At 43.1% G+C, this 20,070-nt stretch overlaps 1 protein-coding gene across 1 annotated transcript in view; it reads left to right on the top strand.

The window, feature by feature from the left end:
• The window catches only part of LOC129659030 (ATP-dependent translocase ABCB1-like), a 99,704-nt gene that overhangs the window by 55,505 nt on the left and 24,129 nt on the right, over positions 1-20,070 (top strand). The window contains 16 exon segments of the mRNA XM_055590029.1: positions 1,999-2,170; positions 3,462-3,575; positions 3,719-3,801; positions 3,803-3,821; positions 3,909-4,034; positions 4,141-4,340; positions 5,226-5,377; positions 5,380-5,399; positions 9,462-9,623; positions 10,960-11,053; positions 11,335-11,423; positions 11,946-11,963; positions 11,965-12,093; positions 13,301-13,408; positions 16,862-16,939; positions 19,620-19,703. Coding sequence (XP_055446004.1) covers positions 1,999-2,170; positions 3,462-3,575; positions 3,719-3,801; positions 3,803-3,821; positions 3,909-4,034; positions 4,141-4,340; positions 5,226-5,377; positions 5,380-5,399; positions 9,462-9,623; positions 10,960-11,053; positions 11,335-11,423; positions 11,946-11,963; positions 11,965-12,093; positions 13,301-13,408; positions 16,862-16,939; positions 19,620-19,703 — 1,648 coding nt within the window.

Genomic DNA, 20,070 nt, shown 5'->3' with positions numbered 1-20,070 from the left:
TTTGGAGGCAGAAACTTTCATAATGTATTACCATTTTATCACTATAAAGTTCTGTTTAAATTTACTCTTTAGGAAGTAATCATGTAAATTTCATTGGGCCATGCCATGCTTTGGTAACTGGTTATTGATGAGGTAGTTTTTAAATGTCATGAGGGCGTGAAAGAATACGTGCTCATATCTGAGCAGGGCTTGACCTCTGCTTGTACATTCTCAAATGGAACAAATCCCCCCCCAAAATTAATATAATACTGTATAATGTTTATACCATCATGTATTTATGGATCAAAGAACTCAAAATTTACATCCTATTAGAAATAAACTCTTTGATTTCAGCAATTATGAGCTCCTCTTTTTGCAAGACAATGTTCTGACAGCCTGTAGGGAGTTGTATTAAGAGAATAAGGACAGATTTACAGTCTGTTCTCTCTCTGATTGTTTTACCGTGGTTCTGTATCTGCAAAGATCCTTCTTTTTCTTTAAATCTGATCCCCATTCACTTATCTCCATATCTCTCTTAAGCGGAACAGTCTGCTATGTACCTATCTCCTTTAATTTGAATATCAGAAATTAACCACTTCCTCAGGGTTTAAAAAGTGCTCAAATTATGTTAAGTGATTAGAATGAGAGGGAAATGTCTATCAATGGTCTCCAACATTGCTTTGGTTTTTGTTTGCTTCCTTGGTTTTGCCCTCTTTTGTGTAATCCCCTGTATTTGCTGTAAGAATTATTCATGGGTGCTTCTCTGGTGGCTCATATGGTAAAGAATCCGCCTGCAATACAGGGGACCTGAGTTCGCTCCCTGGGTCAGGAAGATCCCCTGGAGGAGGGCACGGCAACCCACTCCAGTATTCTTGCCTGGGAAACCCCATGGACAGAGGAGCTTGGTGGGCTACTATCCTTACGGTTGCAAAGAGTCAGACACGACTTAGCACAGGACACAGTTTATTTACATGTAAAAAGTCTTAGATGGCAATTCAGAGCCCTCAGATTGCTCCTACGCATGTGTTTTTCTCATTTGGTCCTTCCAGCAGGCCCAGAAGGGGCAGGGCAGGGAGCAAACTGCCTTCATCCTAGATGTGCAGAGGTTTCAAGACTTACTGGTATTGAGTACTTTATTTTTTTTTCATTAATTTTTATTGGAGTATAGTTACTTTATAATGTTGTGCTAGTTTCTATCATACAGCAAAGAGAATCAGATATATATATATATATATGTATCTATATACACACACACACACACACACACACACCCCTGTATCCCCTCTTTTTTGAATTTCTTTCCCATTTAGGTCACCTCAGAGCACTGAGTAGAGTTCCCTGTGCTCATTAGTTATCTGTTTTACGCATAGTATCAGTAGTTGTGTATGTGTCAATCCAAACCTCCGAATTCATCATACCCCATCTCTTCCCCCACTTGGTGTCTGTATGTTCTCTACGTCTGTGTCTTTATTTCTGTTTTGCAAAGCAAATTGTCTGTACTACTTTTCTCGATTCCATATTTGTGTTAATATATGATACTTGTTTTCTTCTGACTGACTTCACTCTGTAGGACAGTCTCTAGGTCCACATCCCCACACACGTCTGTATTGAGTACTTTCTAGCATTATATCTTCATTTTATTGATACATTTTAAATGCATGCAGATTTTAAAGGGAAAACACAAGTGTTTTCATAGCTTGTGTTTTGTCTTCTATGAAACAGTACAAGTGCTGTAGTCTGCTAAGTATTACTTCTTTTATTTCACTATTGCTAAGGCCAGAGAAGATGCTTTTAGAACATGCCTCCACAAATTACTTAATTTCCATAAGGCCTCATTTTCTCCTTTTTTACAAGAAGAAATTAAAATAGTACTAACATCGTAGGGTCAAATGGAGAAAATACATGCAAAGCACCCATCAGAGGCCTTGGTGCGTCTTGAGTACTCAACAACTATCATGCTGTATTGACCCATTTTGTAAGATTTTACAAGCATGTGTGATAATTTGTTACTTCTCCCAGGTACAACAAAAATTTAGAAGAAGCCAAGAGAATTGGAATAAAGAACTCGATCACGGCCAATGTCTCTATGGGTGCTGCTTTTCTGTTGATCTATGCATCCTATGCCCTGGCATTCTGGTACGGGACCTCCTTGCTCCTCTCAAGAGAATATTCCATTGGACAAGTGCTCACGGTAAGTGATATTATAGTAAGAGATGAATCACCTTTAAAATGTCAATGAAATTTAGTGGTGTTGGTTTGACAGTTAGAGAATATTTTTTTGAAGAATTATTAAATAATGGCCAAGAAGAGTGAGTGAGAGCCTGGGATTTGATATCAGGCTGATCTGATTCAAATTCTGGCTGCGCCACTTACTGAGTGTATGATTTGGTTCAGCCACCTAGGCTTTTGAAGACTCTGTTTGTCTTCTGCAAAATGGAAATGACGGGAGTAAGACGCCGTAACTTTTAGTGTTGTTGTAAGGACTAATCGAGAAAGTGAATATAGAAACACTTAGCAAAATTTCTTCTCTGTAAATTGTTGGATAATATAACTACTGTGTGATTTACAAAGAAATGAACAGTGACTTTAGTCCTCTGTAACACCTGTAGAGAAACAGTGTCAAATGTACGATAAACTGATTTGGGCAAAATGAAAAAAAAAATCTGTTCATCAGACCTCAAAAAGAATAGAGTTTGGTGGAGGGGGAAAAAAAGATTCCATCTGATGGAAAATGTGTGCTTTATCATTTACAAAATATTTTCCTGTGTACCGTTCCACCTGATACAACAACACTAAGATCGCTTGGTAGGGAAAACAGAATCTTGTCTCTTTTGCAAATAAAGAAATTGAAGTCCAGACTGTCAGAGAATCACCTGAAGACATACAGCCATTTAGTGCTTAATCCGGGGTTCAGACCTCAGGTTTCTGAGTCTCATAATAGGGTTTGAAGGCAATGGCACCCCACTCCAGTACTCTTGCCTGGAAAATCCCATGGATGGAGGAGCCTGGTAGGCTGCAGTCCATGGGGTCGCTAAGAGTCGGGCACGACTGAGCGACTTCAGTTACACTTTTCACTTTCATGCATTGGAGAAGGAAATTGCAACCCACTCCGGTGTTCTTGCCTGGAGAATCCCAGGGACAGGGGAGCCTGATGGGCTGCCGTCTATGGGGTCACACAGAGTTGGACACGACTGAAGCGACTTAGCAGCAGCAGCAGCATACCCTGCCGATGCTCTTAACCAAAATTCTTAGCCTTTGAAGACATATGAAGATATTCCAGTCATATAGAACTTTTTATTTCACTGATCCAGTAAGACTAATTCAGCATTCTCAACTGAAAAGTACTTCAATTTAAAAATAGTTTTAATAGTCAGTATTCATGTGTTATCCTGCTGTTTAAAAATTTAACTAGCAATGTTAAAAGTATGAAAAAAGCGTACTAAATACTAAGTAACTCAATGCTTTTACTTCACATTCCTCAGGTCATCTTTTCTGTATTAACTGGAGCTTTTAGTATTGGACAGGCATCTCCAAACATTGAGGCCTTTGCAAATGCAAGAGGAGCAGCTTATGAAGTCTTCAAGAGCATTTATCACGTAAGTCTGGGCTGGCCATTTATCTATCTGTCTAAAACAGTCTATTTCTTTATCACTTTTATTCAGCTCTCCACAAATGTAATTGCAAGTATTTATTGTAACCTAGTAGTTGCTGTAACCTTCTGAAATTTTATTCTGTTTAGAAACCAAGCATCGACAGCTATTCAAACACTGGGCACAAACCCGACAATATTAAAGGAAATCTGGAATTCAGAAATGTTCACTTCCTCTCGAAACGAAGTTAAGGTACAATGAAATGATTACTCAACAATTCAACAATGTATGTAGTCCTGAAATCTGTGGTTTAAGTTTATTTCTCGTTCATTCTCATAGATCTTGAAGGGCCTCAACTTGAAGGTAGGGAGTGGGCAGACGGTGGCCCTGGTTGGGAACAGCGGCTGTGGGAAGAGCACCACCGTCCAGCTGATGCAGAGGCTGTATGACCCCACGGAGGGCATGGTGAGATGACTCTTGTTCAGCCAGATGCTGCAGCACTGACTTACCTTAGCAGATGGCACATCACAAATCTGTGCTGTGTGGATATCACAGCTCCTTTTTATTTTAGGTCAGTATCGACGGACAGGATATCAGGACCATCAACGTAAGGTATCTGCGGGAGATTATCGGGGTGGTGAGTCAGGAGCCCGTGCTGTTTGCCACCACGATAGCTGAGAACATTCGCTACGGCCGTGAAGATGTCACCATGGATGAGATTCAGAAAGCTGTGAAGGAAGCCAACGCCTATGACTTTATCATGAAACTGCCTAATGTAAGTCTTTCTCCTCTTCATTGTGCTGGAGGGTCATGGCATGCTGGCCTGACGCATGGGAAGTCAGGGTAGGAATATAAACTGGAGGAACTTCCCAAGGTGGCAGATCAAGATGACTCCAGATTTTAAAGCTCCAGTAGCATCAACTAGTAGTAGACATACTTTTTAAAAATATTTGCTTATTTTTTGACTACTCTGGGTCTTCATTGCTGCCAGCCGGGTTTCTCTAGTTGCGGGCAGCAGGGGCTGCTCTCTAGTTGCGGGCGAGGGCTTCTCACTGTGGTGGCTTCTCTGGTAGCAGAGCTCGGGCTCTAGGCGCCCGGGTGCCGGTGGTTGTGGCTCCGGGGCTCCGGAGCACAGGCTCAGTAGCTGTGGCACGTGGATTAGTTGCTCCGTGGCCTGTGGGATCTTTCTGGCCCAGGGTTCACACAGGTGTCCCCTGCATTGCAAGGAGATTCTTAACCACTGGACCATGAGGGAAGACCTGACATATTTTTTTTAAAATTGGGGTTGGTTATTGCTAAATTTGAGGCCTCCCAGGTGGTGCCAGTGGTAAAGACCTCACCTCCTAATGCAGGAGACATAAGAGACGATCCCTGGGTTGGGAAGATCCCTGGAGGAGGGCGTGGCAACCCACTCCAGTATTCTTGCCTGGTGAATTCCATGGACAGAGGAGCCTGGTGGGCTTCAGTCCGTATAGAGTCGTAGAGTTCGACATGACTGAAGCAACTTCACACACACACACACACACACACACACACACGCACAACTGGACCATATTGCCTGTGAGGTTTGGGTTGTTTATAGGATTACTTCCCATCTTAAAAATCTGAGCTGAGATAGCTTATTCTGTTGTTTAATCCTCCTGTGTTTTCGGTGTTGTATAAATTTGACACCCTGGTTGGAGAGAGCGGAGCCCAGCTAAGCGGTGGACAGAAGCAGAGAATTGCCATTGCCCGGGCCCTGGTTCACAACCCCAAGATCCTCCTGCTGGACGAGACCACCTCAGCACTGGACATGGAGAGTAAAGCGGTGGTCAGGCAGCCCTGGATAAGGTTGGTGAACCTCAGTTCAATCCTAGCTGGTTTGTAAGCATAAGAACATTCCATTGTTAATTCTTCTTAATATTATTTTTAAAGAAATCTCTCCTAAAGTAATTCTTTAAGCTATTAAAACCATCAGGCCTCTCTGGATCTGTATAACTTCTATTTCTCTGGTATATTTTTAGGTAGAGATGAATAAACTTTCATTGAAAGATACTTGCACATTTTTTTAAGTTAAACAATGAGAAATATAGACTCAGATGAAAGTTGGTCTTCATTGTGCTCTTAAAAACTTAGCCTTAGAGATCACCCTGATACTTAGGTTTTATGAGTTTTTACTGTTGTCAACACGAGGAAGGTTTACATCTAGTTCTCAAGAGGTCAGATGCCTATCAAAGACAATGGGAAATGAGAGACCTCTTATCTTGAGGAGAGTGCCAGAGAGTTGATGACGCTGGGAATGAAATGAAATGTCCTTGACCGTCAACAGAGTTCGACCTTCCTGCAGCACCTGAGTCCATGTGACTCATTCACTGGCTAGACGTGAGTGTGTGGCCACGCCAGTCACCGTGTGCTTGGTCTCCGGTGTCTGATGATAAGTAGGCTCGCTCTGTGAGGACACGGAGCACGGAAACCTTTTCACCCATAAGTGCTGTGAGTTGAAGTGCTCCCGGTAGAACTGAAAGATGAACTTATTTCTGCTCTAGCTATCCCCCGCTTCTAATAACAAAACAACTAAACATCCCTAAACATCCTGTCAGAGTACGTAACAGATTGTTGAGAAAGGAAAAACAAAAAAGATCCCAAACAATTTTGTGGACCAGAATAGATGGAGATGCAATTGAGTCTGCTTTTTCCTCTTCTCTTTGCTTATCTGTGTTTTCTTTCTATTCTACCATGTTACTATATATTAAATTATTAATAAAATGAATTTAGAAAGGTTGCATTTTTTTAAATTTTATTTTATTTTTAAACTTTACATAATTGTATTAGTTTTGCCAAATATCAAAATGAATCTGCCACAGGTATACATGTGTTCCCCATCCTGAACCCTCCTCCCTCCTCCCTCCCCATTCCATCCCTCTGGGTCGTCCCAGTGCACCAGCCCCAAGCATCCAGTATCATGCATTGAACCTCGACTGGCAACTCGTTTCATACATGATATTTTACACGTTTCAATGCCATTCTCCCAAATCATCCCACCCTCTCCCTCTCTCACAGAGTCCATAAGACTGTTCTATACATCAGTGTCTCTTTTGCTGTCTCATACACAGGGTTATTGTTACCATCTTTCTAAATTCCATATATATGCGTTAGTATACTGTATTGGTGTTTTTCTTTCTGGCTTACTTCACTCTGTATAATGGGCTCCAGTTTCATCCACCTCATTAGAACTGATTCAAATGTATTCTTTTTAATGGCTGAGTAATACTCCATTGTGTATATGTACCAAAGCTTGCTTATCCATTCATCTGCTGATGGATATCTAGGTTGTTTCCATGTCCTGGCTATTATAAACAGTGCTGCGATGAACATTGGGGTACACATGTCTCTTTCCCTTCTGGTTTCCTCGGTGTGTATGCCCAGCAGTGGGATTGCTGGATCATAAGGCAGTTCCATTTCCAGTTTTTTAAGGAATCTCCACACTGTTCTCCATAGTGGCTGTACTAGTTTGCATTCCCACCAACAGTGTAAGAGGGTTCCCTTTTCTCCACACCCTCTCCAGCATTTATTACTTGTAGACTTTTGGATAGCAGCCATTCTGACTGGTGTGAAATGCTACCTCATAGTGGTTTTGATTTGCATTTCTCTGATAATGAGTGATGTTGAGCATCTTTTCATGTGTTTGTTCGCCATCTGTATGTCTTCTTTGGAGAAATGTCTTATTTAGTTTTTTGGCCCATGTTTTGATTGGGTCATTTATTTTTCTGGAGTTGAGCTGTAGGAGTTGCTTGTATATTCTCGAGATTAGTTGTTTGTCAGTTGCTTCATTTGCTATTATCTTCTCCCATTCTGAAGGCTGTCTTTTCACCTTGCTAATAGTTTCCTTTGATGTGCAGAAGCTTTTAAGGTTAATTAGGTCCCATTTGTTTATTTTTGCTTTTATTTCCAGTATTCTGGGAGGTGGGTCATAGAGGATCCTGCTGTGATGTGTGTCAGAGAGTGTTTTGCCTATGTTCTCCTCTAGGAGTTTTATAGTTTCTGGTCTTACGTTTAGATCTTTAATCCATTTTGAGTTTATTTTTGTGTATGGTGTTAGAAAGTGTTCTACTTTCATTCTTTTACAAGTGGTTGTCCAGTTTTCCCAGCACCACTTGTTAAAGAGATTGTCTTTAATCCATTGTATATTCTTGCCTCCTTTGTCAAAGATAAGGTGTCCATATGTGTGTGGATTTATCTCTGGGCTTTCTGTTTTGTTCCATTGATCTATATTTCTGTCTTTGTGCCAGTACCATACGGTCTTGATAACTGTGGCTTTGTGGTAGAGCCTGAAGTCAGGTAGGTTGATTCCTCCAGTTCCATTCTTTCTCAAGATCGCTTTGGCTATTCAAAGTTTTTTGTATTTCCATACAAATTGTGAAATTATTTGTTCTAGCTCTGTGAAGAATGCTGTTGGTAGCTTGATAGGGATTGCATTGAATCTATAGATTGCTTTGGGTAGTATACTCATTTTCACTATATTGATTCTTCCAATCCATGAACATGGTATAGTTCTCCATCTGTTAGTGTCCTCTTTGATTTCTTTCACCAGTGTTTTATAGTTTTCTATATATAGGTCTTTAGTTTCTTTAGGTAGATATATTCCTAAGTATTTTATTCTTTGCATTGCAATGGTGAATGGAATTGTTTCCTTAATTTCTCTTTCTGTTTTCTCATTATTAGTGTATAGGAATGCAAGTGATTTCTGTGTGTTGATTTTATATCCTGCGACTTTACTATAGTCATTGATTAGTTCTAGTAATTTTCTGGTGGAGTCTTTAGGGTTTTCTATGAAAGGTTGCATTTAAAAATACCTTTTCCTGTTAATGCACATTTAGAAGGGGCATTCCACATCTCATCCTTTGAAAACATCCAAAGACTTGATCTATTGTCTTCTCTGCTTTCTAGTTGTTTCCACCTAATTTTTCTGATGTGCATTTTTTTTCTTCCAGGACTTTTTCTCGCTTCTCTTTTTCAAACTGATCATTATACCTCTTTTTGCTAGCTTATTCTGAGAATTTTATTGCTAGTTCCTGAAGAGAAATATGAATAAGAAAAATTATAAGCATTGGGAAAGTTACAAAGGTTAAAAAAAATCTCAGACAAGTACTGGTTATCTGGCTTTGTTCCATATGAAAATAAAAATGAGATTGGGTATTTAAGACATTTACTTAACTCCTTAGTTTTTTCCATAATGCTTCTCCCTAGAAATAAGCATCATTTATTAAGCACTTACTGTGTACATCACAGTGCTACCTGTGCGTTATTGTATAGCACAACCACTCCAGAAAGTAGCCTTGTACTATTATCCCTATTGGATATGTGAGTAAGTTGAACCTCGCACAGGTTTAAAGACTTGTGTACGATCCTGGAATGCATATAGAGCAGAACTAAGATTTGAGTTCACATCAGTGTAACACTGAAGTCTGGCCTTTGTTACCTCACATCTGTTGTTTGTCTTGGTCATCCGGATATCTGTGAGAGCACAGGGTGACCTCCTGGGGCACTTGGTGCTGGCTTGCGCAGATCGCAGCGGGCCTGTATCTGCTCCGATTGACTGATTCCTGGGCTCTCGAGTGTTGTACCTCTGTACAACCCCTTGATTATTACATAAACTTAGGCTGGTAGAGATTGAGTAAAATCTTAGAGGCTTACATAGTACTAATATGAGACTATCATATGTGTGTTTATACTTATTAAAACATCATTTTAAACCATTAACAATACATTTACTGAAGCCAGAGACTGCCTCATATAGCTTTCGCAGTTTTGCAATGTCCAGGGCATTGGTGGTCAGTAAATATACATTGAATTACTGAATTTTTTTCATATAATCGTTCATGTATTCAAAAATGAGATTTTTTTCCCCTTTAGGCCAGAGAAGGCCGGACCACCATTGTGATAGCGCATCGTCTGTCCACGGTTCGTAATGCTGATGTCATCGCTGGTCTTGATGATGGAGTCATTGTGGAGGAAGGCAATCACGATGAGCTCATGGGGAAGAGAGGCATTTACTTCAAACTTGTCACAATGCAGGTACAGTCTAGCAGTTTCCTCAAGTATCTCAGGCATGAGCTGATTTTGCTGTATTTGGTACTATCAATAAATGTTACTATTGATTATCTTGAGAAGAGGGAAAAAAATTTGGGGTGGGAAGCAGGGGGATTGAGGATCACATCAGGTTTTAGATTTTTTTTTTCCCCCTCTTAAAAGGAGAGAAATGAAGAAGGATAGAGAAAGGTAAAGTTAAAAAGGCTTAAAAGTGAGCTATCCACTCTAGCAAGGGCTTCTTAGAGGCCCAGTGGTAAAGAATCTGCCTGCCAAGCAAGAGAGGTGAGTTCAATCCCTAGGTCAGGAAGATCCCCTGGAGAAGGAAATGGCAACCCACTCCAGTATTCTTGCTGGGAAAATTCCATAGACAGAGGAGCCTGGCAGGTTACAGTCCATGGGGTGGCAAAAAGAGTAGGACCTGACTGAGTGCCTTACCAGCTGCCGTAGCAGTATCCACTCTAGCAGCTGCTAGCCACAAGTAGCTATTGAGCATGTTAGTGGTGAGTAATCTGAATCGAAGTGTTTGTAAGTTGAAAATGCATACCAGAGTCCAAAGACTTAGTCCAAAGAAAAATGCAAGCTATCTCAAAAAGTTTTTACACTGATTACATGTTAATCTAATATCTTAGATAGAGTATAGGTTAGATAAAATATATAATTAAAGTTAATCTTACCTATCAGTTTCTTTGACATGTCTACTGAAAACATTGTGTCTCACAGTATGACTTGCACCGTTATTTGTGTGATGTCACTGGTCCAACGGAGAAGAAAATGGCATCCCACTCCAGTACTCTTGCCTGGAAAATCCCATGGATGGAGGAGCCTGGAAGGCTGCAGTCCATGGGGTCACTGAGGGTCAGACATGACTCAGCAACTTCACTTTCACTTTTCACTTTCATGCATTAGAGAAGGAAATGGCAACCCACTCCAGTGTTCTTGCCTGGAGAATCCCAGGGACGGGGGAGCCTGGTGGGCTGCCATCTGTGGGGTCACACAGAGTCAGACACGACTGAAGTGACTTAGCAGCAGCAGCAGCACTGGTCCAAAGCAAATCTGATTGAGCCAAAAACACTCACACAAAGGAGGTGACTAGATAAGATACTTGGAATGGATGCCATATTGTTTCAGCATAGTTTATGGGGATCCCTTATCTAATGGTTTTAATTTTCAAATATAATCACACCAAAAAAAAGGCAGTTCCACTTCATCCTTTCCCATAAGAATTTAAATTACCATTTTCCTTGATATCTGCTGTTGAGCGATTAGATTTCATTGGTTAACTCCGCCTAACCAACTTGTGCATATTTCTTGTTTATTTTAGACAAAAGGAAATGAACTTGAATTAGAAAATACCCCTGGTGAATCCCTAAGTAAAACTGATGACTTGTACACGTCCTCCCAAGATTCAGGATCCAGTCTATGCTATGCTATGCTAAGTCACTTCAGTCGTGTCTGACACTGTGTGACCCCATAGACGGCAGCCACCAAGTTCCCCCGTCCCTGGGATTCTCCAGGCAAGAACACTGGAGTGGGTTGCCATTTCCTTCTCCAATGCATGAAAGTGAAAAGTGAAAGCAAAGTCGCTCAGTCGTGTCCAACTCTTAGCGACCCCATGGACTGCAGCCTACCAGGCTCCTCCATCCATGGGATTTTCCAGGCAAGAGTACTGGAGTGGGGTGCCATTGCCTTCTCAGAGGATCCAGTCTAATCAGAAGAAAATCAACTCGCAGGAGTATCATTGGATCCCAAAGCCAGGACAGAAAGCTCAGTACAGAAGAAACTTGGGTACAAAGGAGGCTGCAGACTGATGTCTTTAACAGTGGGCTAAGGCTGGGATAGGAGTGGGAGCAAGAAAGGGTTATCCAGAATTCCCTGTCCTATCCCTTAGCTTGGTCCACAGACCCAAATCTCAACATGTTAACTCTAAGGTGGAATTTATGAATGATAATTTATAGGATAAGAATTTTAGAATTAGAGTTTATAATGTAAAGAGATAATAGTGAGTTTTCAAATACAAACATTTTTGTTCTTTCATCCTTACCAATATGTTTGTCACATTCCAGATGTCCAGTCAGACTTAAATATTCATGGAATCATCATGTATTTCTTTAAAAATGAAGGCACAATGTAACAGAATCTGTCAGCACTCTTTAAAAAAAGTTACATAGCCATCAATTGATAAGGAAGTAGGAATAAGATCTATTTGTTTAAAAACTGTTGTGCATACAGAACAACTGTACATCAGTTCAATCCATTAAGATCAGTTATTTTCCTAACAGGTTTGTTGTAATATTTTGTGTTCTCCAGGATGAAAGTGTACCTCCAAGTTTCCTTTTGGAGGATTCTGAAGCTGAATATAACTGAATGGCCTTATTTTGTGGTTGGTGTATTTTGCGCCATTATAAATGGAGCTCTGCAACCAGCATTCTCAGTCATACTTGCAAGGATTATAGGAGTAAGTGTTTATGTTCATTTTGGGGACTTACCTGTGAGTCCTGACTAAAGAATGAACTGTTTGTATTTGTAAATTTATATAAAAGCCACAACAACATGCGTTGCACCTTCATATAACAGCTTGAAGATGTTGGAGTGGAAGTTTTATTTGTGATAGGAAAACTGATTTTTCAAAACTTACTTTGTCGTGGCAGTTGGTTTCTATCCTAGGGCCCTGGGAATGAGATCCTGGAAAACAGTCCATGAAACTGACTAGGTGACTGTCCCCTACCTGCCATCGCTGGACTCTGAGTCAACCTCAGCAACAGTTCTGTGACTGGTGTACTGAGAGGGTTCCTCACGTGTTCATCACACCAGCACAAGGGAGAGCCAGTCTCTGACTCGGATGCTTGTCAGGACGTGATGGGGCTGAGCACTTGGCCTCTGTGGGATGTCCATCCCACGTATTAAGATGAAAACAAATGGGATGGCTTGAAAAGATTCAGGTTGACAGATACTGATTGCACCTGCTTTTCATGATGGCATTTTCAACCATAAAGTTACAATCTCACAAGTCAGATTTTGGCCCAGTGTAAAGGAAGATGGTTTTCTTTCCCTGTGAAGTGGTTGTTCTCTGCATGCGTTTTGAGGCCAAGGCATCCTGTTTAGCTCTTTTAACCAGGGTCTCCCAGTGTGGTTCCGGGTGAGCTGGCTGTAGTTGCCCACTGTCTGTCTAACAGGCCACCCTACAAAGAAGGCTGGCTGAAGAAGCCTCCTTTCTTCAGAGAGACCTGGGCTGAATATATGCGCTCACCTCCTGGGCTCTCCAAAACCACATCAGCAGATGTGTCTGCAGACACCTTGGGACAGTTGGAAATGTTGCCATGAGAAACAACAGACTGCCACACAGTGTAGTTTCCATCAGAGGAGTAAGACAGTATTTGTCCCCAGTTCTGCGGTAGTGGGTTTGGTGCTGACTTGAAGCACCCGTTACTTCAAGAAGTAGTATGAGTGGAGAAAGAGTTGGATGGATTAATGAATGAGTGACAGGCCATGCCCCTAGGGAAGGCACGATACCGCCCCGTTGAAGTCTGGCCTTCGGGAAGCCTGCCTGAGCTCCACATGCTAAGGCCCTCTTGACCCCAAGTACTATAACTAGATGTAAAATGGGTCAGACTGTGAATGATTTCGTCAGTGGTACTGAAACCCTTAAATATTTTCTTTGCCAGATCTTCACCAGAGATGAGGATGATGAAACCAAACCACAGAACAGTAACTTGTTTTCACTGTTGTTTCTAATCCTTGGAATTATTTCTTTTATTACATTTTTCCTTCAGGTAAGTGTCTACATTTTCACTTTTTCTTTTTCCATTTGGAGAAATGTATCATTACCCAACTGGCGGGATTTATTAAGCATCTGTGTGATTTGCTGTTTAGTAGAGTCGTTCCTCTAGTCACTGGGCTCTTAGCAGTCAGTTTCCTTGACTTAAATCAAAGATGTTTTCTCCTCTGGCTTCCTCTTACACCCCAAGGGAAGGAACCCTTGCTTCCTTCCTTCTCCCAACCTTCTCCCCTGACTGGAAATGTTCATGAAGTCAGAGGGAATGGAGAGTGTTTGATCTAACACAATGATTGGAAGTAAAAGCAGGGGTCTTAGAAATGGAAGCTAGGGGAGCTGTGGACACATGTCTGGATATATAAGTACTGCCATCCAGTTCTGATACTCAAGTATCTTCCAGTGTTCTAAAAGCAAGAACAAACCTCAGAGCCCCACAAGCCAGTCATGCTGATTTTAAAAATATTTGAAGAGTTTGTCATTCTTTTCCTAAAGAAGAAGGAACCTTTCTAATTATGGAAGAATGTCAGTTTTCAAACAAAAACTGTAGTAAGCATATGTGAAGTATCAGATTTTACAGATTGCCCATCATTTGGCTGAAATGAAATTGCCAGGAGTTTAAGCACTCTAGACGCTCTGCATGGTAAGGCAGTATGGGCTTTGGTGTTAGGTGTAGGGTCAGGTATGAGTTGCACCAGTTCCTAATTCTGTGTCCTTGGGCAAGTAAATAACTGAAACTGTGTAAGCCTCAGTTCCCTCATCTGTTAGAATGGGGAGAATGGTAGCTGACTCTTGATGATGAAAAAAGGTAGGTCCTAGTTGTGTGTGAGATGATTATAAACATAATCACCTATTAAATGAATGAGTGGTTGCTGCTACTAAGTTGCTTCAGTCATGTCTGACTCTGCGTGACCCCGTAGATGGCAGCCCACCAGGCTCCTCTGTCCCTGGGATTCTCCAGGCAAGAATACTGGAGTGGGTTGCCATTTCCTTCTCCAATGCATGCCTGCATGCTAAGTCACTTCAGTCGTGTCTAACTCTGTGTGACCCTATGGACAGCAGCCCACCAGGCTCCTCTGTCCATGGAATTCTCTAGGCAAGAATACTGGAGTGGGTTGCCATTTCCTTCTCCAGAATGAGTGGTTAGTCACATGTAATTTTTTAAGATAGAACTCTCAATAGATCTCTTTATTTTGCATGGTGTGAGCATGTTTATATATTTTGAATAGATACGACACTTTTCTGGACATGATAGAAGTGAAGTCGCTCAGTCATGTCCGACTCTTTGCGACCCCATGGACTGTAGCCCGCCAGGCTCCTCCATCCATGGGATTCTCCAGGCAAGAGTACTGGAGTGGGTTGCCATTTCCTTCTCCAAGAGATCTTCCCGACCCCAGGATCGAACACGGGTCTCCTGCATTGTAGGCAGACGCTTTACCATCTGAGCCACCAGGAGATCCCAAACCCTGGAATCTTTTGTTACTGAGTCCTTCAAGTCTCTTTGGGGAATCTGATCATACGAGAATAAATGTGACCCTCTAACTTGTATACAGATTGTCGTACCAAGTATTAACACCAGAGAAGTTGGGAGAATGTAGAGGCTGCTGAGGGTGCAGTTGGTTAAGGAGCTGGGAGCAGGATAGGCTTTGAGCTGGAAGTCTGAGTTGGTGACGCAAAGGCAGACAAAGTGGTGCCTTTGTCACACAGTGATGCCCAGGGAGAGTGGGGCCTGGCTTGCCTGGCAAACCCAGGTGAGAACAAAGGCTCTGAATTCCAGGACCTCAGAAGTGCAGAGGTGGCACTGTGCCAACAATGGGATTAGAACATGCTGTTAGATGGTGTTAGCCCCTCATTTAGAAAAGCAAGGAAGGCACTCACTGGGGGATAGTCCAGGCTCTGGGTGCTCATTCTGGTTAAGATTCTTCAGATGCACGTCAGATTCCAGCTCTGCCACCTTAGAACTGTAGCCTCTGGCCACTTCCCAGCCTCCCTCAACCTCCATTTCTTCTGTAAAGTGGTAATTATAGGTTTGTCCTAAGGACTTGTGGAGATGATGTTCCTGACATACTTATCAATGGCTAGTTCTCAACCAAATGACAAGAGTAGTAGTCTCACAGTGGGCAGGACAGTTCAGGTTTCATTCAGTTTAAAGCAGAAACCTTCATCTGGTCATTTCCTAGTAAAGCTAATTATTTTGGTAATGGTAGGCTTCAACTCAGTTAATCCAGGGTCTCTTTCTCTCCCCCTTGTCCCTGGCGTGGTGTGTACTAGCAGCATTGCAGCACTGGGTGGGGGGCTCTGGGCTGTGCACCTCCCCTGCCTCCCACTTCACACTGGTGACCGGAGGGGCTTGTGGCCTGCAGTTACACGGTCCAGCCTGGCTGTCCCCCTTGATCAGGACCATGAGGAAGAGTTCGTCTCTCCACTTGGGCTCTTTGCCCATGTTTCTTCTCTCTCTCTCTCTTGATGATGTCCAGTCTGCCCCCTGGGAGTGTGGAGGAGCTACGGTTGCCTTTCATCATGTCTCAGATGATGCAGGAGACTCTTGGCTCTTACTAGGGCTTTCCTTCTTCCAAAGCACCATCCAGCCATTTCCATTGTGTGGCAGGCAGGCTCCATCTGTGAACTTCCCCTTCCCGGAGCTCCAGAGAGAACGTGGTGCAGTGCCTCAGTCTGGCCCTGTATATCGCCAAGCTCCCTGGACGAGGGTCTGTCCTCCTTCCTCCCCAGATGTGGCCCAGCATGGCCATACAATCACATCTTACACTCTTCTCTCCTACCAGGCATAGGTCATATCCTTGGGGAAGGGGGGAGATCAGTGCAGAAAACTCTGTCTCCAGTAAGCCTTCCTTTCCAACCTATTTCTCTCCTAGACTTTGGCTTTTCTTTTGACTTGGAAACAAAGCATTTGATATCTTTGTTCTCTGCATCTTTTATGGCTGCAGCGGCTACAGATTCCTGTTTTTCCAGGTTGCACCTCAGGTCTGGTGTAATTGTGACCAGTGCCCGCCCCTCACCCCCCCACTCTCCAATTCACTCTCAAAATTTTCCTGCTTGGGATGATTCATAATATAAACCCCTGGGTTAGAGTCGAATTCCCCCTGCCTTGGGAACAACTCTCCAGCTTCCTCAGTGGCAGGCCCTGGTTCCTGAAGAGAGAGAAGCGGGAGTGGGAAGGGAGACAGAGGAACCACTTTCCTGTAGATCTGCAATGGGCCCGCCAGCTGGTTGGGGCGCGGCAGTGTCGATGTCAAAACCAGATCCTCCCAGCTCTGCTGGTGGTGCGCCACGCTCGTGGTCGTCGCTGTTTGAGGAGCAGGACCGCCAAGCCTTGAAACCGGGCTTCCAACTTCGGTGTCCTGCCCCGGCGCTGACCCCACGTCCCTTTCCCGCGGTGTCGCCGGCGGCCGGGCCTCTGACCAGCCTTCTCCCTGTGGCGTGTCCCTCCCCACAGGGCTTCACGTTCGGCAAAGCGGGCGAGATCCTCACCAGGCGGCTGCGGTACCTGGTTTTCAGGTCGATGCTGAGGCAGGTAGGTCTGCCGGGGATGGCGCCCGGCGGGGTGTGCACTGTGCCCTGTGGGCAGGCGCTGGGATTGCTACTGGGGCCGCAGAGCGAGCCCGGGGTGCTCTGCTGGGGATGGGCTTGGGACCGGGATCCCCGCGCGCCAGATGGCGTCTCCCAGGCGGGCTCCCCTCCGCCCTCCGCCTCAGCAGCTGCAGGCGGAGGAGATGGAAGCGATCTTCCGTGCCCCCACATCCCTCTCCTCTCCTTCTTTCCTTCTCTCCCCGGGAGACCCGTGATGCTCATGTTTATTCCTGCCAAGAGGTGCCCTCTGAACCCTTTGTTTCCACAGATCAAAAGTCAGCCCCGCGGCCCACTTGCTGCTGCTTGGTTTCTGTGCTGGGGCTTGACTGATGGACTCGTTCCAGCTGCACTGTTACTAGCCGATAGTGACTTAGGTCTCCCACACTGGGCACCTTCCAGACCCTGACAGCACGTGGATGTGAATGTTTTCTCAGGGGAAGGGGGAGGGGGGTCCTAGACATGTCACTCAAAGCAGATCAGTTCAAAGGGTCTTTAACAATCACGCACATTTTGCCTGTGACTTTGTAACTTTCCATTTTAAAATCACTAATACAGTGATACCTCAGAAGAATGCCTCAGATATACCTGGGGGGATGGGGCGGGATTTGAACCCTGGCTCATAAGCATGGGGACCCCCTGCTGCTTAAAAACAAGACGTGTTTATGGGGATTGCTGGCTTGGGACTGACAGAGCCAGGACCAAGTCCAGTGAGTGAGAGAGCACTGTTTGGTGTAGGGCATCTTGTCAGGATTTTCAGTCAGACAGTATTTATAACAGATCCGAACTAGACTCAGGGCCTGGGCCCAGGGCTAAATGCCCCATTCCCCTGCCAGGCTGTAGGCCAACTCCTAGGCCCCTTATACTTTGGATTTGAGCTGAGGATTTGTGTCATACCCTCTCCACCAATTATTCAGTCCGGCCATCATGCATTAAGTGCCTTCTGCTTACAAGGCATAATGCTAAGTATTGTAAGGTCTTCAAGTCAGAGTGGTGCCTGTATTCATGGCAGTTATGTTCCATTGGGGAGACACTTAAGCACTTAACAATTTTAAAAAAGCAAATGGATATGTATTATAATAAATTATAATGCATTATAATTAGTTTTTTCTTGAATATTTGATAAATGCTGCTTTAACTGCAATCACAGTTGACATAACTTCTTAGGACCTTAGTTATTTTTGTAACAGATACAGACTGAGACTTCAAACTCACAATATTTTTAGTATTTTTGTATTTAAAAGTGTAAGTGGTTTTATAAAGAAAATCCTATTTTATGTTGAATGTTAAACTTTAATCTAGATTTCTTTGGTTGATTTTTTTTTAAAACCCAATTCATTTATTCGGCCATAAACCATAGTCAGCTGTTTATTTGACTTCTCTATTTGAATGTCTATTAAGAATTTCATACCAAATGTCTCCAAAACCGAGCTTTGGACACCCCTCCCACCCTTTGCCAAAGGGCTTACTCCTTACCTAGACCTCCCCAATATCAGTAAATGGCCCCTCCATTCTGCCAGTTGCTCAGGTTAAAGTCCTAGGAGTTGTCCTTGTCTCCTCTTCTTTGTCCGATATTACAACAGCCTCCTAACCCGTCTTGCTGCCTCAATCCTTATCCTAGTCCACTAGGTTCATTGCCCAAGAACCAGAATCATTCTTCTAAGATAAAAGTTAAATCACATCCCTCTGCTTAAAAGCTGCTGAAAGCTGCCCATATCTCTCAGGGTAAAATCTGGAATCTTGGTTTTTTTGTCCACGTGATGCAGCTTGCGGGATCTTAGTTCCCTGACTAGGGATTGAACCCAGGCCCTCAGCAGTGAAAGCATGGAGTCCTAGCCACTGGACCACCAGGAAATTCCCCAAATCTGGAATCTTTGCATTTGCCAATAAAGTCACAAACTCTGTGTCCCCACTACCTCCCCAGACCTCATCTCCTAGAGCTTCACCTCATTCCCCATATACAGTCTACTCTCTACACATTGGCTGATGTAAGTGGATATGGGGGTAGGGAAGAGGGAGGGCCCAGTGAGCATGGATGTCTGTCCTGAGGAAGAGGCAGCTTCTGTACATTTACACAGAGGTGCTTTTAAGGCTGGTGATGACCTTTACGCTTTCTTGCTTATATGTGAGCAGATCAAAAATGCCTCTGCCTCAGGGCTTTTGCACTAGATACTCTCATCCCTCTCCATACTCAGGTCTCTGCTCAAAGGTCACCTGAGCAAGGCCTTCTCTCTCACCTCCCCAATCTATAAAATGGTGCCTCCCCTCTCTTCTTTTCCCTTATTACCCCATTCAGTTTTATTTCCTAGCATTTATTACCCCTTGGCATGGTGTATATTAATTTATGGGTCCTGTCCCTGGAATCTGGGCTTCATGAAAGCAGCAACTCTCATTTTTGTTCACTGTTGAATAGGTCCAACACCTAGCAATTATGTTTGGAACAAAGTAGGCACTCAAAAAAAATTTGAGAAATGTTCTCTTTATGACTTTATTAAGTCCCTTTCTTATCTATTCAGTGTCAAATCCTAAGTGCTTAATGTAGGAGAAAAGGGCACCCTGTCAGTCTCTTGAGCTGAAGGTCTCATGCGTCAGGCTTTAAGATAATGAAATGAGTTACTCTACCACAGGATGTGAACTGGTTCGAAGACCCTAAAAACACCACAGGAGCATTGACGACCAGGCTTGCCAATGACGCCGCTCAAGTTAAAGGGGTATGACTACCTCCTTTCTGCTGTGATTGTCCTAATGGGCCATTTAGAATTTAAGCATGAAACTAATTCTCTCCCTTCAGTTAGTTCTCATCATCATTTAGAAAATGTCAAACCTTTAACCTATGCGATATATCATGTGTCTTATGGAAAAAAATATTATCTGTTTAAATATCATATGCTGTATCACTATAACAGTGATGACTTTTGAGCTTTGTTTTGTTATTTTCCATCTTATTCATGGCATTATCTAAATACATGTAGAAAGATAATTATTTAAAAAGGAAGTATTTATCAGTGTATCATGCAAGCCCAGTCTTTTTTTATTTTATCTTTTCAGTCCATTTTAATGCTTTGCTAATCCCCAGAA

The sequence above is a fragment of the Bubalus kerabau genome, chromosome 8 (assembly GCF_029407905.1).
Source record: "Bubalus kerabau isolate K-KA32 ecotype Philippines breed swamp buffalo chromosome 8, PCC_UOA_SB_1v2, whole genome shotgun sequence".
NCBI lineage: Eukaryota > Metazoa > Chordata > Mammalia > Artiodactyla > Bovidae > Bubalus > Bubalus kerabau.
This window is presented reverse-complemented; position numbering and strand designations above follow the sequence as displayed.